The sequence below is a fragment of the Heloderma suspectum genome, chromosome 1 (genome assembly GCF_057233095.1).
Source record: "Heloderma suspectum isolate Gila_16-S chromosome 1, 16-S_ref, whole genome shotgun sequence".
Taxonomy (NCBI): domain Eukaryota; kingdom Metazoa; phylum Chordata; class Lepidosauria; order Squamata; family Helodermatidae; genus Heloderma; species Heloderma suspectum.
Genome location: NC_139458.1, coordinates 130,134,652 through 130,161,209, shown reverse-complemented (window position 1 = coordinate 130,161,209; position 26,558 = coordinate 130,134,652). Strand labels below are relative to the sequence as shown.

General features: G+C 45.6%; 1 protein-coding gene across 2 annotated transcripts; it reads right to left on the bottom strand.

Annotated features, from left to right (window-relative positions):
* Positions 1-24,811, bottom strand: LOC146357862 (ribonuclease inhibitor-like). Of its 2 annotated transcripts, none has more exons than XM_084856987.1 (10): positions 24,784-24,811; positions 11,984-12,083; positions 11,062-11,232; positions 8,827-8,997; positions 8,048-8,218; positions 6,778-6,948; positions 5,235-5,405; positions 4,343-4,513; positions 1,647-1,817; positions 1-653 (listed from the first exon to the last, which is right to left on the bottom strand). In XM_084856987.1, exons 2-10 carry the CDS (start codon positions 12,067-12,069, stop codon positions 566-568), a joined length of 1,371 nt encoding a protein of 456 aa, XP_084713113.1. In that variant the 5' UTR covers positions 12,070-12,083; positions 24,784-24,811; the 3' UTR covers positions 1-565. The 2 variants fall into 2 exon arrangements, with proteins under 2 accessions (XP_084713113.1, XP_084713123.1); XM_084856997.1 differs by lacking the exon at positions 24,784-24,811 and adding an exon at positions 16,720-16,824.
* Between the last annotated feature and the right edge of the window lie 1,747 nt (positions 24,812-26,558).

The window sequence follows — 26,558 nt, the reverse complement described above, 5'->3', positions numbered from 1 at the left end:
ATAAGCTCTTTGCAAGCAAATTTTATTTAGGTTTCTACAGAGCTACAGATGCTGATCAAGGTACAGGAAGTTCACTTGTTGCACTTTCAGCAGAAATCATCGATGTTTAGGGGGGAAGGCACATGTCGCATCCTTACTTTGCCAATAAAAATGAGCATTATCCCATATTCATCCTATCTAAATGCTTCCAATATATACCCTCCTTTAGGAATAATCTGAATTATCATAAACATTATTGCTCTACAACAGGCAGCAAGGGATGTATTCCACTTTGGGCTGCTCTTCCCATTTCCTGAATGGCAGAAAACCCACCAACATCTTTTTATCAATTTATATATAAGCCTGGACCGAGCAGATATTCCAGAATTTTCCTCAGCAGCTGCCTCACCACTGAGGTGCCCGTACATTCCTAGTTTCGAATGTGGTTTCTAGGCATGCCACATTTGGCAAGTCCATGCGTTTAGAATCGTAATGCAGTCCATCATATGGGCTGCTAGCTTGGTTTACAAAAAGAATCCCGACAGAAGAAGAGGCAGCAGACATGGCCACAGCGAGGCCACACCACTCATGTAACCACTTTAAATCCAGGCTTCAACCCTTCCAGGGCCTTCAGTTCACCATCCACTTCAGAGCTCCAGTAAGTATCATACAAACTGCAAGAGAATTCAGTTCAGGTTAGCATCACTACAGCGTACAGAATAGCATTCAGGCATTACTGGTACCAGACAGCATCCAGCGCTGCACTATGGCTAACGTAGATGACATTTCACCAGCATAAACTATATAATAAAGGTCAGTGGCAGCACTACTCCTGCAGGGGCATCCCATTGTACGGAGGCAAGCAGCCTGGCCACCACAATGCCAGTAATTCAAGTCAACCTCTCTCCGATGTTAAGACATGGCTGTTCCAGATAATCAGACCCATATTTCCGAAGGATCCATATCTTAGGGCAATTTTGCTTCCAATTTATACCAAGGAAATACCGTAGCTTTCAAGAGACAGTATCAAGATCTCGACAATACTGGGCTAGATGGACCAATGGCTTGACTCAGTATAAATCAGCTTCCTATGTGCCTATGTAAGTCGGTCAGGGCTTCTCTGAACTGCTGCTTCTTCCTGGAATGCTTGCAACAACGGCAGACAGGCCAGGCCAAGATACTTTCTTGCCTGAGGCAGAAGACAGGATGGCGCCCCCACTCCCATTCCATGCACAGAAACTGGTTGGGCTGGTAGCTGAAACTTATTTTGACACTGCCAATGGGACAACATCCTCCACTGCACCAGAGGGCAGGAGGCTAGCTGAGGGAGTACAGGGAAGACTGTGTTGCACACACAGGTGGGTCCTACAACACATTGCCGCCAATCCCTGTCCCTGAACATCTACCGCCTGAGGACACCGCTTCACTCCACCTAATGGCAGGACCAGCCCTGATGGCTGATCATTCAGGAGTAAACTACAGACTGGCTTCAAATGCAATGGAGGCATTTCCAGAGCCAGCCCTAGAATGTCATACACCATTTAAAATCAGAATGTAGTTATATCCTTTACTATATCCTGTTCTGCATCTCTGAAATTGCTCCTTGATCCCACCCACCTCTCCCTGTTTCTCTGATTCTTAGACCCTCATGAAGGGGAGTCACTTACATTAAATAATTCAGGTGAGAGTTCGGATTTTTCACTGCTTCGCAGAGCTTACGTGCACCTTCATCTCCTATCTGGCTGTAGCTGACATCAAGTTCTTTGAGAGATGGTTTTCCAGTGATGACTGTGGCAAGCTTATCACAGCAAGCAGCGGTGAGATCTGATTGTCCCAACCTAAGAAGGGGTCAGAATAAGAATGAGCAATATCCACAACTGAGCCATGTGCCTGCAGTAATCTCCTCAGAACATGGGACACACTGAATCCACAAACACAAGGGAATTATTTCACATCTCTACCCCTTAGCCTTGTGGGTGCTTTGTTCCTATAGACATCTCCAGCACCTTAGGCAATTGACACGTTTTAGGCATGCACAACAGCGGCTCATAAGGCAATAAAAACAAGAGCCTCAGATGCGGAATGGCTTTTGGAAAACACATTTTACATGCATTGGCAGTAGTCCTTTAGGATTTTAGTGTGCATTTCTGCACAGAGGCATTCAGGCAAGTGTTGCATTTATGTGGAAAAACATAAACTTTCCCCCTATTTGTTCAGACAACTGCTGAGAAGGTGCCACGCCCTTCCCAACTACAGTAATACTGTTGCTAAATAAGTCCAGTTAGGCTGCAATCCGGTACCTACTTACCTGGAAGCAAGCCCCATTCAACTTAATCAGACTTACTTTTGAGTAGGCATGTACAGGATTGGGCTTTTAAGAGCCAAACTCTCCATGCAGCTCCTCTTACAACGTATTTACTCTTTTCCATAAGCCACTGGTGGGCTGTTGTTTGAGGGTGGGAAAACAGCCAATATATTTAAGTATAAAATCAGTGTTGTACCACCAATGACACAACTTTACTTGCGCAACACTTTTGCAGGAGTGTGGTGCACATCTGTGTTGAGTTTCCGTTGAGACAGCTGCGAGGGGTATGCCTGCTATTGGACACACCTCTACCCAGTTGGAAATCACAGCAGAATGTCATGAATGGGGCTAGCTAAAATTGTTTGCAAAATCCTTCCAAGGTCAGAGACAGCACTCTGACCTCAGAAGGGGGAGCTGGAGTTCTGACCCCCTCCCCCTTGCAGCCAGCGTGGAGAGAGCTGTGCCCACTGCCTTTCTTCTTTTTTTTTGGAATATATTTTTATTTATTTTATCTCTATAAACACTACCAAAATTACCAACAACCTTCTCAATACTTCAATTCTCATCCATACAATATTTTAGTTAGGACACCATAATAACAGAAAGAGAAGAAGGAAAAAAGAAAAAGAAAGGAGAGGAAGAAAGGGAGTCAAGAAAAAAGAAACAAGTCTTTCCCCTTCCCTCCCCCTCTCCCCCTCTCCACCCCTTAAGAATTGAATTTAAACTCCAACATCTCCCAAACTCCAATGGTATTCTATTTTAAAAAACTATATCTATTATACAATCTAGTAAAACAATCTTTTATATCGACGCAACAGTTCTACACCTCATTCCCAAAAGCCTGATTAGTAATAATAATAATCCAAAAGGGAGAATATAGTATTGTATAGTAATAAAACTTAAGATGAATCTTCAACAGTCAATAATATTTTTATACTAGATACTTTGTCTATTTTAAAATATAAAATAGAAGAAACATAAAGAGAAAAGAAAAAAATAAAAGAATACATAAAGGTAAAGAAATATGTATAAAATCATTTCTTCTGGGTTAGCCTAGATCATGAAAGCTACACACAAGCAGTTAACAGTACTTGTTTAGAAATTCCATTTCATGGAATTGTGACAGTTCTCATGCATTTTAACATTCAACCAAGCCTCCGCCATTTTATGATTTGTAAACTTCTTCATCTGGTCTTCAGACCCACTGCCTTTCTGAGGTTGGAAACCTGACCTCAGAGGTGGGGGAAAGTGGGCATTACAGTGGGCAGGGAGAAGAATGTGAGGCTGAGATGCAAGTTATCCCAAGCCTCTTGCAGCCTCCTTCCCTCCCCCCCTCTGAAACACCTTCCTTAGATGGGCAAAAAGCCCGTCTAGCGACAAATGCAGGGCGGGAGGATGGGAAGGTGAAGATCACCCCTGCAACTCCTCCCACCTGGTATTGGATGAACAGATGCCTCCGGGTTCAGGGGCTTCCGATCACCAAGGGCACAATCGACAGAACTGTGCCCTTAACGTATGTTTTGTCTTGGAAGCTAACCAGAGTAGAGACTATGAACCGTAGTCTCTTCATTGGCCATGCCAGTTGGGGATTATGGGACTTGTAGTCCAACACTGGGAAGGCACCAGGCTGGGGAAAGCTGGCCCAGGTCAATACCCATTAAGTCATCCAAAATGCAAATTTGTCTAATCTAATAGTTCAGTAGAAGCAGCTTTATTTGAAGGAATCACTTCAGAACATTTAACAAGAGCTACTTTAATGCTAATTCTTCTCCTTCAGAAGGAAGATGAAACGTCTGTTCCCAGGAAGGAACCTTCAGCCCTTTAGTTTACCCTAACATTAAACCTTCAATCAGAAGCCCCTTTTTATGGTAGTCAGTAACTATACAGGGTGCGTCCATGGAAGAGATGTGCTAAGGATGGCATCTGCATCCCAGGCGAAGCAGCTTACATTGGATTGCCCGCTGCAACCTGAACAGGAGTTCTTGGCTTGAGATACTTGCAAGTAACGCCCTTTTGCTTAGTGTTCATAAGGCAACAGAATTCTGGAGGGTCACTTACCAGAGGGACTGTAGGTTGCAGCCAGGGTTCATCACTCCTTCACAGAGCTGAATCACCCCTTCATCGCCAAGTTTATTGAAACCTACATGCAGCTCTTTCAAGATACCGTTCACAGCGAGAGCAGAGCTAACATTCTTGCAACAGGCTGTAGTCAAACCACATTCTCTTAACCTAAGGTAAACAAATAAGAGCATCGCTTACCATCCTGACACTTTGCAATTCAGTTGGTCTTCACCAGCATCTAGGATTATTTTTGCTTTCCCAGAAGTCAATCATTTCTTTGGGATGATCAGCAGCTAATTCTCAATGAGGACTATACTAAACAAAAGGCTGAAGGGCCAGAAACATTTCTTCCATCCCCTCCCTCCCCACTTCTCACACAGGCCAAGAACATAAGTGGCTCTTTTTTCTCCTCTTCTGAAGCTGACAGAGCCCCCCTTTCTATGTACCTCAGCCACTCATGCCACTTGGCCTATGCCTCAGCTGGAACAAGTAACAGAGGAGCATGAAAATAGGAAACCTTGACAGAGCTTTGGTATAGGCCTTGCCTAACCTGGCACCCCCCAGATGAGTTGGAATACAATGCTCATCATCTCCAGCCAGTCAGATGCATCTGGAGGGCGCCAGGTTGTGGAAGGCTGGTATAACTGACGCTAGGGAGGAGCGGGTTAAGGAGCCCTTTTTGCCTGCAACTTGATTTGCTGGAGAGAAGTTGCCTAGGGAGAGTCTTCGAATCAGAAGCCAGGCAGGACGGTCATCAAAGATGCCCCTTGAAGCTGGACTGTGCCACTAATCACCTACCCTGAGCTATAGGGCCATCCTGTTAAGCAGTGTTACTTGTCGCACTTACTGGCCAAGAAAGCAGCAGCAAAGGAAGCCACCAAGTACTTACCATAGCGACTGGAGTTTAGTGTTTGGATTCTTCAGCCCTTGACATAAGAAGTCCATTCCTTCATCTTTCATATCATTTCCGATCAGGCTCATCTCCCGGAGAGTCTCTTTGTTACCAATGATATTGGAGAGCTCCTTGCAGCCAGGAGCCAATATGTTGCATTCCCATAACCTGAAACAGTAATCGAGGCATTGGCAACAGCCCAGGCACAAGGGTAAATGCTGAGAAGTGTTAGAGATCAGATACCAGTCGTGTGAACCATTTGAGACTCCTATAGTCCACACAAAGTTGGTAGAGGTTGTATTAAGACAGGTCATCACAGATGAGGTTACCCTCCTAAGAATCACATCTTTCATTTGCATTAAGCAGACATAGCAGAGATGTCCAAGAAAACATGTGTATGACCTAGAACCGAAGCCTGGTGTTAGCCAAATGAACCCAGACCAGGAACATAGTCCATTTGCCAATGTGCCTCAGCCTGAAAGGTGTGATGACTGTTTACCTAAACAAGTGCGTTGGAATTTGGATTTACGACCCATATTCACATAAGCCTGTGGCTATCCCTAGGAAATGCATTTTTACAACAAATAAGCCTAGTGAATGAAATACTGGCTGGGGATGTTGGGAGTTGTAGTCCAATCCACTGGGGAGGCACTACGTTGGGGAATGCTGATGGAATGGAATACTAGTAATACTTGTCTGGAAAAATATGATTTACACATGGAATGAAATCTTTGCAGTCTTTATCAATAATTCTCACTTGCCCATTTTCCAAGGGGAAAAAACAGGTTTGTGGGAATAAGTGTTGCAAATCCAAGTTCTGTATCTATGCATGCTAACAAACAGTGATCGAAGCTTTTAGGGTCAGACATATGCAGTGGAGGCTGGTGGCTCCGATGTCAGTGTGGTGCTGAATCTGCTCTGGGTTTCAGTCAGAACTCTGAAGGAGCTATCCAGGGTGCTTCAACACCTTGGATAGCTCCTTTAGAGTTCTGACTGAAACCCGGAGCAGGTTCATCACCCCACTGATATTGGAGTGACCAGCCTCCACTGGGTTAAATTAAGATCTGCAGGAGAGGCCCTTTTGAGTGGGCCCTTACCCACAGAGGACCCTTTGTCAGGCAGGCCTGACAGAACTTTCTCCTGTGTTGCTCCCAAACTTGGGAATGTGCTCCCTCTAGAACAATGATTGGCCCCACTCTCTTGGCCTTTAGAAAGGGTATAAAGAGGCATCTTTTCAATTTAGCCTTTCAAAAGGTGTAGTTTTAATGTTTTAAGTGTTTTTAAACTCCTGTCTTGATGGCTTTTTAGCAGATAAGGTGGTATATAAATGTTAATAACAGACAGACAGGCCTGGCTCCTGGACTAATTGTTCCATTGCCTGCAACACCTGGTTCTGGCAGCCTGTCTATCCACCCGGGTACCATAACCCACTTCCTAGGAGTTCTTGGCTCATGCCAACAGAGGAACTCTGGCATGAGCCAAGACTCTGCTCTGCGACCACCTGCATTCGACAAGCTCTTGCTCTGGATAAGGCACTTACCACAGCTTTTCTATTTTGCAGTTTGGCTTCAGCACACCCTGGCATAGGACTGCTACGCCTGCGTCCCCAATCTTGTTCTCGCCTATGCAGAGCTCTGTCAAAGAGGGCTTTGCACTGAGGACAGCACTCAGGTCCTCGCAGCTAGCAGCTGTGAAGTCACAGTTCTCTAAGCTGCAGAAAACAAGAAGCCGAGAATAATGTTGAGCATAATTTCATCAGACAGCTTACCACCAATAGAGTTTTATTCAGCTCTGCCGCCGTAGCTGCCACCCACTAGCAGAGACGCATGCCATTTTGACTTCCCCCAAGCTGCCGTTTCTTTGGCTGCTGGGGATTTCCTTGGAGGTCTAACGAGCGCTGCAAGAGTTTGCCTCAAAGCCTTCTCCAGTAACACTGCATCAAGAAACATGGCACTCCCTGCCCCAATGGATTATTCTCAGAAGAAGCATCAAATCAGCCTTACAGGATATCTCATGGTGAGATATCATACAGCCGCACTTGCATTTGATAAAGTCACATGAGCTGCCTGGACTTCCACTTTAAGGGTCACATTTACAGAGGTGGAAGCAAGGAGCTGTTTTACTCCATTGTCAATCTGCTCTTAGGAACTGGGTCCATTTGATGCAAAGGAGTCACCTAATAAAGCAGAATCCATCTTCTCAGAGAGATGGAACAACATAAAGAAGATACGCTTTACTGGGACCAGTAAGTTAATGGACAAGGCATTCATGACATGAGGAAATGGCTCCACTAACAGATAAAGACCGAGGTTCCAGAACAGTGCCATGCAGAGGTGGCACCCGAAACTGGCTTTCATAGGCCCTCTGTGCTCTTTAATATCCTAACTGGAACCTACACAAATTAGGTTATGGCAACCCTCCTTCTACACCAGTCATAAGCACAGAGGTTGGGCAAGCAAGCTTTTACATTCATCCATCAGGTGCCTGGGGAGTTGCAGGGACAGCTTGGAGATGTTCGCCTCAACCCCATTGGGTTTAAGAGCTTATGTTCCAATGACAGATATCAATTAACGCAGCTCCTGCTGAATCACAGAGCAGCGGTCACTCACTTCAGACACAAGATCATGTTGCAACTGTAGACTGCAGAGAGAACAGCAATGTCTGGCCTTGCCCAAGACAGTAAGAGCTCAGGACGACCCCAAGCCTTGCCTATGAAAAGCCACTTCCGTCATCGGCAAGGCATACATGACCTTTGACGCAACCCCAAGCCAAGCCACAGGGTCCCCAAGCAGGGCTAAGCCGTAACTTACTGCAGTGACCGCAGGTTACAGTTGGGGTCCAGCATGCTTTGGCAGAGAAGTGTCACTCCTGCATCCCCAAACTTGTTGTTGCTCAGGTTGAGCTCTTTCAGAGACGGCTTGGTGCGCAGCAGGGAGCAGAGCGCCTCCACGTTCGCTGCTGAGAGTTCACAGTACTCCAGCCTGTGGGAGAACAGAAGAGGGAGGAGGTGTCCCACAATTAGGAGTCAGGTTCTTCTTGCCTTAAGGATTCAAACCCATGCTTCAATTTTCCTCTCTCTGAACATACATCCAGGGTACCCTTCCCTGATGTGGTATCCTCCATGTGTGGTGGCCTACAATGCCCATCATCCCCAACCAGCATGGCTGGGGATTATGCGATCTATGGGTCAATACATCTGAAAGGCACCCACGTTGGGGAAGGCTGGTCTAGAACTACACATTTAGTTTTTCACCTGTACCAGCTCTGCTATATATGTATCTGGGTTTTTATGTATGTATCTGGGTTTTTAATGTCCTTAGAAATGCTATGTATACATTGGGGGGGGGGGGGAGAGAAGCACTACAGAAATAATATATGGCATGTAGCATTACAAGCCACTTCAGTTAAAATTTCTTGCATGGGAAAGGTTTTTTTTTTGTTCATTATTAATCTCCGCTGTTTTGCCCAACTCCACAAAAAAGGCCCATTTACCACAATGACCCACACCAGACTTTTAGAAAAAGGGATGCTTTCTCTCTTGGGAAATCTTTTCAACCCATATATGCTAACAAATCTCGTAGTCACTTACTGAAGGTTCTCCAGTTGGCAGCGTGGATCCAGAAGTCCCTGGCACAAGACTTTAGCTCCTGCTGTGCCCAAGTTGTTGTCGCCCAGGTGTAGCTCAGTCAGACAGGGTTTGCTACTGAGCACAGCACGGAGACTCTCGCAGCAGGCTTTAGTGAGGCTGCAGTTCCGCAAGCTGGAACAACAATTCAGAACAAAGTGAGCCTTCCTAGAAGTTGCCATTTTCGGGTATTGACTATATCTTCCACTTGCAGGGACATACCAGTACCTAGAAACTCTCTGCAGATGATACTGACGCTCCAGGCCATGGGCAGGAAACCTGCGGCCCTCCAGAGGTCATTGGACCACAACTTCCACCATCCCTGCTGGCCAGGATTTTGGAGTCCAGAAACACCCGGAGGGCCACAAGTTGCCCATCCCTGCTCTAGGGCAGGGGTAGGCAGGAAACAGATCTCCAGATGTTTTGGACTTCAACTCCCAGCATACCTGACCATTAGCCATGCTGGCAGGGGCTTCTGAGAGTTGAGAGCCAGTGTGGTGTAGTGGTTAGAATGTTGGACTGAGGAGACCCAGGTTCGAAGCCTTGCTCGGCCATGAAGCTCACTGGGCGATTTCGGGCCCGTCACTGCTGCTAAGACTTTTCCCGTGGGTTTATGCCTGATGGATTCATGGACTGGCAACATTCGTCTAGAAGTGTTGTTGCCTTTCATGAGATGTAACACAAGAAGCCCCAGCTTCGCATGCAGAAGGTCCCAGGATCCATTCCTGGCACCTCCAGGACAGCTGGGAAAGACTCCTGGCTGAACATCTGGACAGGCGGTGCTGCCAGTCCATGTTTATCAGCCTTCCCCACCCTGGTCCCTTCCAGATGTTTTGGACTTCAGCTGCCATCAGCCTCAGCCAGCATGGCCAATGTTCAGGAATACTGGAAGTCGTAGTCCAAAACATCTGGAGGGCACCAGGCTGGGGAAGGCTGCCGTAGGCAATACTGAGCTAGAAGGAGCCTTGGTCTGACTCGGCAGAAGCCAGCTTCCTACGTTCCTAGGAAGGACAGAGGAGGGCAGCCCTCGGCACTCCTCCGCCCCATAGCTGGAGACATCATCTCCTCCAGCACGCTATTCATCAGGCAATCAAGCAACGATCTGTTACAGCTTTGTTCTGTGACGGAAAAGAACTGCCATCACATTAAGATTCCACCAGGGCAGCCCAGATCAAGTGGCAGCACTTTAGTCATGAAGCCAGCAGGCCACAGGAAGGCAGCAATTGCCATTTTAAGACTGGAAATCCCAGGCTCATTTGATCAGAAGCAGCTTTCCAAAGAGATCTTTAATGTGCAGGTGCTAAAACTAGAACAGGCTGTTTCAGTTGTCAGAGAAGCGGGATGGGGAATGTCTCGCCCTCTAGATGTTGTTGGTTTGCAACACCCATCATCCGTAACTGTTGACTATGCTGGCTAGGGCTGATGGGTGTCGCAGTCCAAAACATTAGGAGAACCACATGTTCCCCACCCTTGCACTAAGTGCAGAATTCCCATCCCTCCCAATTGAGCAGTGGTTGCACAAGTCCTGTCATTGCCACATGGGAAAAACCCAGAAGCAAGTGTGATCTTTTGGAGGTGGGAGAACTGGAACTCTTTTCTCATCTCTATTTTAGCTCTCTGAACCCGAGTCCTGTGACTATCCTAGGGGACTGTTGCAAAGGTGAATGAAGTGTCAGTATGGTGGTCTTAAGAATGTGCAAAACAGGGCCACCCTTTCAGTGCAATGCTGGGAATGGGGCAAACCACAAAGATTTCCGCATCACTGTGCCTGTTGGCCTCAGCAAATCATTTGACTGTAGGCTAGTAGAGGTCACCTAGTCCAGAAAATCTCATTCAGTGGCAACTCGATGTCAAGAATGTAAGTAGAGAGGCCAGAGTTATTCAACAATAATGGAAGATGAATCAGACTGAGAATTTACTCTAAGCCAGGGAGAAATCCTGAGCCACTTGCTTAGCCAATTTTAGAAGGGGACAACATTGAAAGCAATGGCACTGTAGATGTGGAGAACGTCATCTAATGCAGGGGTGGACAACTTGTGTCCCTCCAGATGTTTTGGCCAACAACTCCCATCATCCCTCACCATTGGCTATCCTGACTAGGGCTGACAGGAGCTGTAGGCCAACAACATCAGGAGGCCCACAAGTAGCCCACCCCTGATCTAATGCAACTTAAGCCACTATGGATTATAGGGGATTTACCATAGTTTCTGAAGCTTACAACTTGAATTCAGCAATCCCTTGCACAGCAAGTCCACACCAGCGTCTCCCAGTTCATTGTTGTCCAGCTTCAGCTCGGTCAACGTTTGGTTGGTCCCCAGAATAGAGGAGATATCTTTACAATTACTGGCTGACAGACTGCAGTCATCCAGCCTGAGAAGGAGAGAGAAGAATGAACTCTAACAAACTAGTTGAGTGAAGTGTTTATCATCCATGACACTCTTTCCTCCTAAGTTGCATTAGAAGACTTCCAGAATATTTGAATCATTTGAATAAAATCTAATATATTGGCTAAAAAAACCCTGTTATTTGTAACGTTGCAAATTTAGCACACAAGATGTGCCAAAGTTAAGAATGCATATGGGTGGGTGTTTTAAATTAGCGGCAGTTCTCTTGCCTCTTTCAAGCAGTGCAATGGGTAATTAGGACAGTCCTGAAACCGAAGACTAGTTTACACATACAGAATTCGTTCAGACTGGCACCAGCAGCTGATAGATTGCTAGTTGTGGGCAGCATCCAAAAACCAGGATTGACCTCTGCCCATCCCAGACTGAAATGCCAACTTGGTCACTTCCCTTAAACAAGGAGAACTTGCATGATAGGGAAGGAAATTCCAGTTCCAAGGGTGGCCAATCTACACTGACAGAACCTGTAGCAGTTATTTAAGCAAAAACTACTACTTGTGCCTCAGCAGCTAAAGCAGATTTACAAGACAGTGCTTGAGATGCATCACAACATATATACGGGAAGGAGAACCACAATAGTTTTATTGTTCTTTAAAAGCTTGCTAGAGAAAAAGAGGGCGCCCCCCTGCCCCCAGCAACTATGACATCCTGTGAGAAACATCTGCAGGTCATGTAGTTGTCAGACTAACAACTACCTCACACACAGAAATTTTACTTACCTAATGGTCTTGGACTGGTTCAGGGATGGCATAAGTTCTTTCCATTTGGTCTCACTCATTTCTTCACACTGGATGTCAAGGTCCATTTTTGAAGCAACGGCTGGAGAGGAAATGAGGGGAGAGGCATTATTTCTCCATAAAAAACAAAAAAGCCCATCTGAACTACTGCCTTTGTGGTTCTTTGTTGTCTACAGCACTTACAGCCTTCTTAGCTGCAAGGCAGAATTTCTCAACAGACACCAGGCCTTGCTAAAGAGCCCCTGCACCGAAAGACCCTTTTGTGGTCACTTGCAACTTAACCCAAAGAAGACTTTGCCTAACAGGAGTTTCTGGAACAATTCTACAGCGCACACATGAATTGGGCAATAGTTTGGTTATCTGCAGGCAGCCGGTCTTACCACATTTGTTAGAGGAGACCCTCTGAAGTGCACCGTTTTAGGATTTTAAAGTAATAGTCCCAGAATTTGAAGTAAAATGTTACCCAGAATTCATTGTAAACCTGCTTGTGTCTGTGTGTGTCTTTCCTTTAATACAATTACTACTTTTTACTTATTTATAACTCTGAATTCTTAATGACATAGTAGTGAATATTTTCAGATATTTTCAAGTTATATTTTAATTAACAGAAATGAAAAATGGATCAAACTCATTCTTGTTAGTACAAAACCAAAACTTGAGCCTACCTAGAACAATTTTTGGGGTGTGCTTTGTTTTAAGTATATTAGGATGCAATCCTATGCATGTTTAGACAGAGAAAAGGCCTACAACTCCCAGGCCTTTTCTCTGTCCAAACATGCACAGAAAATTAACTGGCAGCCAAAGGCTTCCTAAATACTGGAACTATAGTTTGAAAACACTCAAAGGCTAAATCCGTAACAGAACAGCAATACTGAGCGAAGGGTTTTTAACCCCTCACCTAGACATGTGAAGGCCTGGAAAAAAACTGGTTTTTCCAAGGACTGTTTCCCCCCACCCCCCAAAACTGGAAAAATTGAACAGCTTTGGATTATGAAATATTTGTTTAGAATCGAAGACAAAGTATTTATAAATTGTTATCAAGCCTTTACTCCCCTAAATTGCTTTCTAAAAACTATGTAATAAAATGTAATATGGAATAAAGTGACCTTCCTCAACCTGGTGCCCTAGAGATGTTTTGGACTCCAATGCCCAGCATTCCTAACCAGTGGCCATGCTGCCTGAGGCTGACAGGAGCTGAAGTACAAAATATCTGGAGAGCACCAGGTTGGGTAAGGCTGCCCTAAAGCAACAAAGTGACTTTAGATCTGTAAAGAGTGCTACAAAAATAAGTATTGCTTATTATTCTATTTTCCCCCAAATTTCCATTTTTTTGCCAGAAAAGCCTGGGAAAAAATTGTGTTTTTCCTCATGGCTTCAAAATTTTGAGAGATTTTACATCTCTACCCTCACCCCAATTTCCCTGATCCAAATCACCTGTCAAAGCTACTATTAGCCCTGCACACCATTAATTCCCCACCCTGCAGGGCTAATTACAGCTTTGGTGGAGCTGATTTAGACTGGGGAACAGGGAGAAGGGTTAACCCCCCTCCCCCATGCCTGTTTTAAAGTGTCAGAAGTCACAAGATCCTCCTGTCACAGATCGCACACACCACGTGTGGTTGGGTCCCAAGGCTAGTCCTATGCCAGGGCTTCTGATGTTGCTTGCAGTCTCTCCAAGGTGTACACACTGTGATCAGATAAGAATTGTTATACCCCATTTCTGCAGGCATACCAGGCTGGCACTGCTACTAGCAAATCCTGGGAATGCTCAGCATTTAATTCGGTAGAAACCTACCTAATTCCTGTTTTTTCCCCCTAAGAAATGTACCAGTTAAATTTGGGACAAGCTTATTATTTGGGCCAAAGTGAACTCAAAGAGGCTTTCCCAAAAGCTGATTCACAGCAGATGAGCTGGCAGAGAAAGCACATTTCATCAGCTGTAGTAAGCCCAACCCAAATGCCCAGCATAGAAACTTACTAGCTCTACACACCATCTTGCTTCATAGAAAATTCTGAATATTTGAGCTAACACAGAAACAGAGAGAAGTTATTTTCTCTCCAGATGCATATCATGGGTTATTAAAGTCAATTGGCATTAACACTGTGTTGCCCCTATACCTACTAGCATTAAACAGATCTTACAAAATGCTGTCCCTATGATTAGAGCCAAACTACACAGGTTCTGTGTAACTCCCCCACCCTTTTTAAATGCAAATCAGCCACTGGAGGCAGCCATCAGGAATGGAAAGAGGTAGTGAGGAGGTAGTGCTTAGCCCTTTCCCTTCCTGCTCTGCTAAAATCACCTCCACCCTCAGAGAAGGGTGGCAGAGAAGAACAGCTGGGAAAGATATAGGGGACCCTGTATCTTCCCCCCTTCCCCCTGGGTCAGGGATGATTTTGAATCAGGAATCTGAGACAGCAGAAGGGGACAGGGTTAAGCACCCCCAACCCCTACCACTTTTTAAAATCTTGAGCACAGCTTCTGATGCTGCTTTTCAGTTTAAAAAATCCATGTGACTGTTCATGCATCTCCTACATATTGCATAGTTTGGCCATCAGATGTAAAAAGCCATTGGCCTGTTATAATACATCACAGCTTACAGTGGAGAATTTGAATGAAGTGCACCAGGTGTTCAAATTTAACCTTTTTCAAACTGGAAAGCAACTTGTAAAGAGAACTCATGTTATTACAAACCTGAATTCAAATATTCTTTGGTAGCAAGCCACCAGGACTAAGGGATTCTCAAGTCTTGAGGAGGCATCTGGCCTTAGAATAGTTACTCCCAAATACTAGAAAATCCAAAGTAGCTAGCTACTGACCATCTACAATTACTGCAAGTAGTTAAGGATACTAAGGATACTAAACCTATACATGCTTAGACATGGCTGGCTGAGGCATGCTGGGAGTTGTAGGACTTTTCTCTGTCTAAATATGCATAGGATTGCACCCTAAAAGAGGTGTTCCGTATGGGCCACCAACTGTGCCCATGCCCATGTTTCCAGCTTAAACCATTTTCCTGCAAAAAGCTTGCAAATTATCCTGAATACTCTAAAGCAACCTTTCTCAACCTGATGCCCTCCAGATGTATTGGACTACAACTCCCATTGTGCTAACTGGAGATGACAGGTGCTGTAGTCCAATACATCTGTTGGGTACCAGGTTGGATAAAGTTGTTCTAAAGTTATGTCACACCCTCCCACTTTCAGCAATTTAGCTTTCCATCCTCATTCCAGATCATCATTTATTGTGATTTATGTCCTTTGCTTTCTCAGCTGTCAAAAAATGCCATGTATGGAGCCCTGCTGACTTCAACAAGACTTATGTATTCAGTGGAAAAAACAAAGGGACCCAAATCTTCCAATTCCCTAAAACAGGCTAAACTGAATTAAACTCCCAGTCCATTCTTCTCTACGATTTGGATGTGTCAAGATTTTAGGAGCAGGATCTTTATTTAATACTTCATTTGAATGCCACAAACAATTAAAAGAGAACTCATTTAGTTCAATTCCCATGTTAGAACACGAGCAACATCTGACAATAGGCAGCGAGAATCACCTTCCACAAGCATTCCAAATTGAAAAGGATTGCAGAATCCACAAAAAGTTAGAACACCACCTTCACCCGCAAAACAGCATAAAATAAGCCTGCTGCCAGCAGTCGAACAATGCAAACAAAACATAAAACAAGGGTGTTTATAGTTAGGCAGAACTTAACATCACTCTTCTGGAAACTAGAGCAGCATCACCAAATGCATGACTGGCAGCACAGAGAGATCAACTGGTGGCGTTTGTCCTGCCACAGCAGGAGGAAAAAGTGCAGTGGTGCTGAAACGTATTGATTTCCGGCTAGGCTGCTGTTACAAGCCACCCCTGTCCTAATGAGCTAACATCCCCACTCACGCCTCCTGTGAAGTCTTCCAGAACATAAAAAATATATATGAAAAACGGAGTCACCATCACTGCATACTCTTGGCTCAGGGTATTGTTTCATTAGCCTTTCCCGGCTGCCTGGGGGATGCTGGGAGTTGTACTTCAACATATCCGGAGAGTAACAGGTTGGGGTAGGATGCGGTCAAGTCATCCTATTTTAAGTCGCGGGTGAAGAGCTCTTACCGTAGCAATCACTATAAATAGCAATGAATGGCGTTTCTTTCCCCGACACCCGAGAGCAAAGATTCATTCATTAGAAGTTAGCACCCAAGGCAGGAGCAACTATCAGCCCTGAGTAACTTTGGGGCAGCGCCACACTCCGAAGGAAGAAAATGGAGAACTTTTCGCCATTCTGTTTCCGCCTTTCCAGCGTTAGGATGACTAGCCCCGGAGTTGGTTTGCAAAGGCCAAACTGGCGTTCTTGCCAACCCCTGCCAAAACACCGGTCTAAGGCCGAACCAGACGTTACTTTAAACGCGTGTCTAGCAGCCACACCTTTTTTTCTTTCATTTTTACAGTAGATTAGGCGCAAACCCCGATCCGGATCGGGCCGCTAGGGTGGGGAACAGGGGGCTCTCACCATTCAGACCGTCCCCCTATACCTGCTCTAGAGTACATAATTAAAACAAAAGACATACCTGCTAGCCACGCATTTAAAGTAATGGGTGTTTGGGCCCCGAATTTGCTTGGATCTCGAGTATGCACGAGACCACCTTTCAAATAAAATAAAAAGCGAACCACAGCATGCTACGCAATACGAGCGGCTGAAAATGAAGGTCTGATCTTACCGGGTCCTCGGGCCAGGAGACGAAACCGAGCGCGCTTTGCCGAACGCAGCCGCGCCGGCCTGCGCGCAATAAATACTTTCTCCCCCGCTGACCCGCCCCCGCCTCATCGGAGGGGCGCCTGCACAATCGGCATAGCCGCGCCCCTTCTTGTGGGCGGCGACGCGAAGGGTGGCCCGCTGTAGCAATTCTGCCCTGTATTCCTTCTCCCACAGCCGAGGTGGGGCAGGCTGTGTTCGGGCTTGCTCGCATCCCAAATGGCCGCGTGAGATTTTCCCAGAAACGGCGCCGCTTGCTCCATTTTAGACCTACAGCGGGTGACGCATCGACGAGCTCCCTTCGGAGGAAGGATTCGTCGTTGCGGGCTGGCCCACTTTTAAAGACACAGGAGGAAGGCACTTTGACGACATTCGCCGTCGCTTTGCTCGGGTTCCTTTCTCTCGCCCTACGTCCGGGGTGTAGGATTGCCACGTGCTTTTAACCAAAAGCGCGACAGGCAGCCATTCAACAGGCGTAACTTTTCTCATTACTGCATCTCCACACTGGGAGAAGCTGCTGCTGTGCCTGTTGAAAGTCTACCTAGCACTGACAGCTGCTAAAAGTACAGGAGCCCTCCCAGGGCAAAAGCTGGAAACGGTATAGTAGGTTGCCAAACTACCAAAATTCAACTCTCAAGATTGCCATCTACAGTGGGCAAAAAAATTAAAAGAAAAAGTCCAGACAAAGTCTTGTTTTACCTTAACAACCTGGTGCTGGAAGGCAGACATTTTCACATTTTTTTCTCCACAACTTACTTTAGGAAATGGTTTCACCTTTAAATTCAGTGCCACATAGATTGCAGCTGTGCAACATAATCCTATCCATGTCTACTCTGCAGTAAGTCCCATTGAGTTCAATCAGACAGTCCCAGGTAATTGGGTGGATTGCAGCCTTAAATATATAAGAGTTAGAGCCATTTAAAATGACAATTCAGCAGTTCTATGTACATTTACCCAGGACAGAATAAGTCCCCTTGACTTCAGGTAGGTTACAAGTAAGAGGACTGGAGCAGCGACTGTCAACCCTCCAGGGAATAAGAGAACACAAAGAGTTCTTGGACAGAACGGTGGAACTACAACACCAAAGCAACGTACAGAAGCCAGAAGAGCAACAGCAAGCTGAGGCAGAAGAGGAAAATGCTGAGGCGAGGAAAAATGAAGTAGAGGATACTCCTTGGAAAAGGGTGACAGGAGCAAAAGAACTAGAAGCCACTCTGCAGCAGTGGAAGCAGTGGAACTATGGAACCATTTCCAGGTACTTGAGGATGAGACTAGAGGACAGCCTGTAATGGGCTCAAGTTACAGGAAGCCAGATTCCGGATGAACATCAGGAAAAACGTCCTGACTGCTACAGCAAAAGGACAATGGAACCAACTACCTAGGGAGGCATTCAAGACAAGGCTGGACAGCCATCTGTCAGGGCTGCTCTGACTTGGATTCCTGCACTGAGCAGGGGGTTGGACTCGATGGTCTTGTAAGCCCCTTCCAACCCTACTATTCTGTGATTCTAAAACCAGCACTTTATTTGTCCAGAACACTATGAGAAAATAGAACTGATATGCAGGCCATAGAACACCAGTATTGTCTTCCTTCTCTAGTCTTTCTTCCCTTCACCTACATTTTCAATTTCAGACTTAACAAAAGGCTGCCAGAGCCAGCTTTTAGTACAAGCCACTTTCAAAATCTGCAGTTAATTAATTACACCACATTAGGTCCTGCTTCTGAAGCTCCTTTTTAAGAAAGAAAGAAAAACCCAAGAGGGATCCTCAAGTGAGTTTGTTTGTTGCTACCCATCAATCCCACATCCTGTTCTCTTGTATCTTCTTAAAGCCTCCTTCCGACAGCCATTCCAAATAGCCTGGTGACTAGGGCTAGCACCAGGGGTAGGTATCATTAGGCACCTACTGAGGCTCCCCCACCCATAAGGGGCCCACTCCCAATGCCAAGACCCTCCTGGCTCTGCTGCAGCTTCTCCATGCTGTCACTGTCTGTTCACCTACCCTCTGATCATGCAAGCAGTGACAAGGATGAGGAAATAGAGCTGCTTCCCTCACTTGCCTTACACACTCCCTCTGGGTGGTGGTACCAGATGGCCCCAGAGGGAGAGAGTAAGTGAGGTAGTGGGAACAGAAGTGAGAAAGTGGTGAACCCACTCAGGGTGGAGGCCAACTGAGAGCATCTTGCACAAGGGCCTCCCAAAACCTGGTGCTGGCACTGCTGGTGACTTTCACCAGTACTCAGTGAATCCTGACCCACTCTTTGAAAATATCCATGAAGGAAACCTGAGAGCTTCCTCTTCTCGCAACTGCTCCCAGCAAAGATGATGCTGTGCATTAATTTCACACTATCTAGTTCCTGTCCCAACAGCCTGTTCTAGGGAAGAGCAGAGGGCTATTCTTTAGCCTTGTGGTGGAATTCAGATATTGTAATGGAAAGAGGCAGTGCTAAGGGAGAAAACTTCAGGGCTCACCTCTAATCTCCTAGCTACTATTGATTTATCTAAAGCATTTTCACACACACACACACACACACCCCTCTTCCACCAAAAAAAGGCTGCTTACAAAGATCAGCAATAAGACTGCCCCTGCCCTTGGGTTTACAATCTCAAAACACACACAAGACAAAAAGAAAAGGGATTAGGAAAGGGGGGGGGGAATAAGTAAACTCAGGTAATAGTTGAACCATATATGCATGGGTAGTTCCAACAAGCCAAACACCTTCTTACACAGGATGAGGTCTCGGCCTTCTCAGGCCTAGCAGAAATCTGACAGTGTTTTGTCAGTCCCTACATGGAAACACTGGAAAGTAAGGCTGTGGGGGGATGAGGTCCAAATTATCCCACTACTCCCAGAGCACATGAACCTGCTGCTGTGGGCAGTTGGCAGTTCAAAATCAGGTCTCAGCAGGCCTCCAAGAAACATTTCATTTATTATATGTCTATTCCACCCCATAGCTGAAGCTCTCTGCCATTCCGACTTTCCTGGAAGTGGCTGTAATGCAGGCAGAAGTTCTTGGCCTTGTGGGATGAAGACTCGGACGTCTGGGGCCTTGTTGGAATCTAACAGCATCTTGTCAATCCAGCTGCGGTAGGAAAGGTTGGGGCGGGGTCCAGATAACACCCCCACAGCAGATAGATGTTCCTTTGCTCTTCCTCACAGAGCAGTTAGTTCTGATGGCCTCTTGGAAGGGAGGAGGCAAGGGCCCAGCCCATCTCATGAAGCAGTAGTTAGGGGTGATGGCTAAGATGGCAATTAGCTATGGATCTTTCTCTACCTTTTGCAAGGATTAGAATGCAGACATGCAACTCAACAGGTGTAGAAACGCATGTACTTGGGAAGTACATCTCACCGAATTCAGTGGGGCCTACTCCCATTGAGTAATTTTGCAGCCCTACAGGGGAAAGTTGCTGCAGCCAAGACCCAAATATTTTCCCTTTGACAGCTCCACTGCCTAAGTTTCTGCATGCAAAATCTGCTATAACCTCCTATGCATTTCTAAAGGTGATCTGGAACATTCTACTGTCCTGGTTCTCTTTGTCTCCCAGTTATTAGCTGATCCACGTATGGGAGGTGAGGGGATATGTCACTTTCCCACAAGCCTCCAAGAATCTCTTGTACAAAAACAGTGTACAAACTCTTTGAAGTGTTTGAATCCCAATCTTAAACTAATGGAAGTAAGGGCTGGTTCACACATGTTCAACATTTAATGCTTGCAACACAGCAAGCGGTGACAGAACAAACAGCACAGGTAGAACTTTGAGATCACCTCAAGACATTTCAACCACATGATGTCTTTTTAATTAAAGAAGTTCACACATTGAGGGTTGGATCCAAAGTTAGTCCTATGTAGGGTAGACGCACTGAAATGAATATGGCTAAGTTAGAACAAAATTGGATACAACCATAATCTATTTCTCAAGGCCCCAGATCTATGCCACCAAGCCCTGAGTATTCAGTGGTACCAACTGAAAAGATTTTTCTCAGCTTAATTGCCATGAAGGGAGCATATTTCAGGGGACATTGTGGCTGAGGAGGGAAGGGTTCACTCCCTCCTTCCCACATGCTGTAACACCCCCGCTGCCCAAGAAACTTCCCCTGCATGACAATAATGGTTGGGGGTGGGGAGCCCCTTTTTCTGTTGGTTTGGGATGATCTGGATCAGGGAGCAAGTGAATTAAATAATTTATTTTATTTGAGATTATTTTCTTCCTGCGAAATAGTCATTGATTCTAAATTTGCCTGCAGATACAAAGACAGTCTCTCAGGAGGCAGATGCAGAGAAAAGGTCTGTGGGATACCTGTTGGGCAGCAGGCTGTGTATCTCAGCTCCAGGCCACAAACCTATTTGTGTATGCAGCCCTTGGACCTATGAACTTTGGCCAGCTTTTTTTCCCTAAGAGACATTACATCACAGGCAAGCCCCGTATCACAAGGCTGTGCTAACTCTCAAGCTATCACAAACCTGTTTTACCTCTTTTCTATCGTTCAAACCATCTAACCTGGATGATTGGGACTGGCTAAACACGCTGAAGAAAAATGTTCAGCATCAACAGTATGTCAGTTTTAGCCTGGTGACGCCTATGGCTCTTATTGTATGCGAACAAGTCCCACTGAATTCAGCAGGGCTTACTTCAGAGTATTCACAGAATAGGGCTGTGTGATTAAAATCCTAAACCATTCACTTTAAAATATACACCACTAAAATCAAGAGGACATACTCCCAAATAAATGTGTTCAGGATAGGGGTATAGCAGCACAGTCTTATACATGTCTACTGAGAAGGAAGTCCCACTGAGTTCAATGGAGCATACCCCCAGTTAAGTGAGTATAGGATTGCCTAAGTATGTACTTACACTGTGAAATTAACAGTGCAATCCTATACATGTCTACTAAGAAGTAAGTCTCACTGAATTCAGTGTTGCATACATTTAAGCAAGTGGGCATAGGATTGCAGCCTAACGTCTTTTTTCTTCCCCCTCTGAGATCGAAGTTCAGGGGTTGATTTTTAAGGATGTAGAAAAGTAAAGTTATCCTGCTTGATAAGGGGATTAGACAAATTTACAGCTACTCAGGGCTACTGACACAGTGTGATTTTATTTTTCCTATTTTTCTTCACGTTGTCTTTCTACTGTCACCTCATATCCACTTATATTTCCCTTATATTATTGCTCTTATTAATTTCTCTTATTTCTTAAATCCACCTTTACTTAATTTTTGTCAATAAAGATTGCTTCTATCTATAACTTCTCTCCCTGCTCATAGTAGATAAGCTTGTGGACTTCTGGCACCTGATGTAGTCTTATTTTCTTCTGCAATGTAACAAATGTGGTATGAAAAGAAATAGAATTCAGAGTTTGACCCTGAATACAAGCCTGAATTATAAACATCCTGAGATGTAATCTGTATCTGAATGTTAATTCAGAACACTATGAAATGTTAAAAGGTCAACATTCTAAACCAGTCCATGTCATGTGAATAGCCCAGATCAGGAAGAGGAGGTGTGAATGGAGAGTGAATAGTTTTATTGCAGGAGGGCCAGATGAGGGTGCTCTGGTATGTGCAGGAGATTGCCAAAGTATCAGTGACAGAAGATGGATATGGGCCAATAAAAGAGGGATATCTGCAGATGTTCTGATAACAAGGACAGCACTTTATGATTATGGAGATGTTGGGGAGTCGGAAGGAGGTGCCCGGCTGTCTACAACAGATGTCAAGCTTGGGAATTGGGAACATGATGTATTATCAGCAAAGATCATACTGAACCCCTCTTTGATCTCATGATCCCCAACAAGGGAAAAAGAGTATAAAACCCCTGAATCTGCCATTGTTCAGGAGGGGTGTGGTTGCATCTGGATCATTTGTATATGCACATACCAACAGTACCCTCGATCCACAGGACACGTATTAAGTGCTCTGGCCAAGTACTTGGTAGTATTGTGGTGAGTATGTGTTGGGTAAAATTCAGGGAAAGGATTTTACTGTCCAGGGCTTAGATATGGGCGCAGCTATCTTTATTCTGTCATACTTAACCGTTTGGTTTAGGATATAAGACAGCAGGCTTAGGCTTGGACCTGGCTGACACTGTATCATCGTTGCCTCAGTGGGCCATTTGTGGCAGTAGGACTGATCTGGAGCTGAGCAACAAACAGAGGCTAACTGTATATTTAGTCATTTAATGCACCACATTTGGGTAACCAAGTTTCTACCTTGAAAGGCGTGCAACCTCTTATGCCTCAGAGAAGGGTGCAACATCTTGAGGATTGTTGGTTTGGGGCTCTTACCTAAGAGGCGTGCAACTTCTTGAGATTCGGAGGGCTTGAAACTCTTTGAGATTTCTTTGTAATTAAGTTTGTACCTAAGAGGCATGTAACCTCTTCAGTCTTGAGCTTCAGAGAGCCTGAAACTCTCTGAGATTTGTTTGTAATCAAGTTTGTGCCTGAGAGGTGTGTAACCTCTTCAGCCTAAGACAGCGTGCAACTCTCTGGGCAGGTTCTACTTTTGCTTATTTCCTTTTTAAAAATAAATCTTTTCTTTCATCTACACTGGTTGTGTGCGTGTTCTTCTCCACCTCATACGATCCCAGACCTCTCAGCCTGATCAACTGAGTGGTCCTGGGTAAACTGAAATGCTTATTTCACACTATTAGTCATGATGGCTGTATGCTACCTCCAGAACTGGAGGTGGTATGCCTCGCTGGGGAACTGGAATAGAAGTGTGCTGTTGCACTCATGTTCTGCTTGTGGGATTGGGCACTATGAGGAAAAGGATTGAGTGCCGAAGAATTGATGCTTTCGAACTGTGGTGCTGGAGAAGACTCTTACGAGTCCCCTGGACTGCAAGGAGGTCAAATCAGTCCATCCTAAAGGAAATCAACCCTGACTGCTCATTGGAAGGGCAGATGCTGAAACTCAAATATTTTGGCCACCTAATGCGAAAACTCCCTGGAAAAGACCCTGATGCTGGGAAAGACTGAAGGCAAAAGGAGAAGGGGACAGCAGGGGATGAGATGGCCAGATAGCATCACCAATGCAATGAATATGAACTTCAGCACACTCCGGGAGAGAGCGGAGGACAGGAAGGCCTGGCGTGCTATGGTCCATGGGGTCACCAAGAGTTGGACACGACTTAACGACTGAACAACAACAACTATATTCGCCTTTGGTCTGATCCAGGAGTGAGGGCTCTTCTGAAGCTTACAGAAAACAGTGTCATTGGAATAAATTTCAATGACACTGAAATTTGAAAGCTTCAAATTGGAAGCTTTTCTCAGGATTGTTTTTATAAACCGCCCTAGAAACTTTGCTGAACAGCAGCATACAAACAAACCTTTAAGAAATACATACAGTGGGTAAAGATTTTGCACCGTGTGTGTGTCGTTACGGGCATTATTCGGGGAGAGGAGCTGCCTTTACAAGACTGTATCCTAAAGCGCCGAAACGCAAGCAGGAGCAGACAGGCTATTTCCTAATGACTCATCCTCCATCCTAATGCAGCTTTGCAAGCCTCATGCGTCGGCACTGGAATTTGTGTCTCATCTCCTCCTGTTGCTAACCGCACCCTCTTTCGTTTACCTCGAGAGATCGGGATAAAGCCCCGCAGCACTTACACTTCTCGGGAACCCCCCCGAAACGACGGCACAGCGGAGAACGCCGAGGGGACGCCGCGGCTTTGAAATGCGGGGGGAGTAAAGACGCAATCCTACGCATGTTTAGACGGGAAAAAGCCCTACAATTCCCAGCATTCTGGGAGGTGTAGGACTTTTTTTCTGACTAAACATGCGTAGGATTGTGTTCTAAAAAGCTTTCTAGGCTGCGACGCAGCAGTCGCTTGAAAAGAGGGGTAACCTTCCCACCAGCAGCTTGCTTTTTGTTTGTTTTTAACAATCCTTGTTCCTCCTAGACCAAATAGAGAGGGGATAGTGACGACAGGCTTCTTGTTCTGCAATCGATTAGGCTTGGCACGCCCGCACTCGCTCCCCCCGGCCTCCGAAATTTTAGCTTAACTAGCCGAAGCCGCCAGGCCATACTTACTGCGCAGGGATTTCTTGAAAAGGAAACTGCTGGGAAACGTCAGCAAACTACTTCCTACTGCCTGGTCGCCATGCAACCGCCAATGTTTGGGCTGCCAGCTCGCTCTTCGGCGGTGTTGCCAAACTGGGGGGAAATGCCTCTGAGCTGACGGAGAGAACACGGGGTTGGAGTCAGACTTAGTCATCTGTTGCTAGAGAAGACCCATTGAAACTAACTCCGTTTGAATGGGTCTGTTACGAGTGTGTGACAAAACGCGCGCGCACACACTCCTGCTACTCCCAGTATTCCCCAGTCAGCCTGCTAGGAATTGTAGGACTGTCTTTTGTCTATGCATGGATAGGATTGTGTCCTAAGTGTGTGACTAAGTCTGGAATGGGGTTTTTAACCGATATATGCCCCAATCCTAACTTTAGAGTGCAATCCTATCCATGTTTAGACAGAAAAAAAAGTCCTACAATGGTTGACTGGGGAATGCTGGGAGGTGTAGGACTTTTTCCTGTCTAAACATGCATAGGATTGCACCCTTACAGTACTCTGGAGCAGGATGAAGTCGATAGACTGATGTGGGGGCTGGGTGGGTGCCAATTAATAATTTTATTTCTTTATAAGAAGGAAGGTAATAAAATGTAGTAAGAGAAACGAAGGGGGCTGGAAAAGCAATGGTGGTCAGACTGCTCTTAATTGAACAGTGCTGATCCTCCAGTGTGGCCACTCATGCACTCTTTCTCTTCTTGTTGCTGAAACAAGCTTTTTCTTCCTCTGTCCTACCTCACGCCGGTCAGAGACTTCTCTCCTGCCTACAAGCCTACAATATGTGCATGAGTACACTGGCTAGTTCAGATGTGCTGCTGGAGTAATGGTTTAAGGGATAGGCAACCTGGTGCCCCCCAATGATTTTTACTGTTGTTGTTCTGTTGTTAAGTCGTGTCTGACTCTTCGGGAACCCATGGACCACAGCACGCCAGGCCTTCCTGTCCTCCGCTCTCTCCCGGAGTGTGCTCAAATTCATATTCATTGCATCGGTAATGCTATCTAGCCATCTCATCCTCTGCCGTCCCCTTCTCCTTTTGCCTTCAATCTTTCCCAGCATCAGGGTCTTTTCCAGGGAGTTTTCTCTTCGCATTAGGCGGCCAAAATATTTGAGCTTCAGCTTCAGTATCTGTCCTTCCGATGAGCAGTCAGGGTTGATTTCCTTTAGGATGGACTGATTTGACCTCCTTGCAGTCCAGGGGACTCGTAAGAGTCATCTCCAGCACCACAGTTCAAAAGCATCAGTTCTTCGGAGCTCAGCCATCCTTATAGTCCAGCTCTCACAGCCATACGTTGCTACTGGGAAAACCATAGCTTTGATGATACGAACCTTTGTCAGCAAGGTGATGTCTCTGCTTCTTACTCTGCTGTCTAGGTTTGCCATAGGTTTCCTCCCAAGGAGCAAGCATCTTTTAATTTCATGGGTGCAGTCACCGTCTGCGGTGATCTTGGAGCCCAAGAAAATAAAATCTGTCACTGCTTCCATTTCTTCCCCTTCTATATGCCAGGAAGTGATGGAGCCAGATGCCATGATCTTTTTTTAATGTTGAGTTTCAAACCAGCTTTTGCACTCTCCTCTTTCACCCTCAACAAGAGGCTCTTTAGATCCTCTTCACTTTCTGCCATTCTCAGATCTGCGTATCTGAGGTTGTTGATAATTCTCCCGGCAATCTTAATTCCGACCTGTGATTCATCCAACCCGGCGTTTCTCATGATGTACTCTGCATATAAGTTAAATAAGCAGG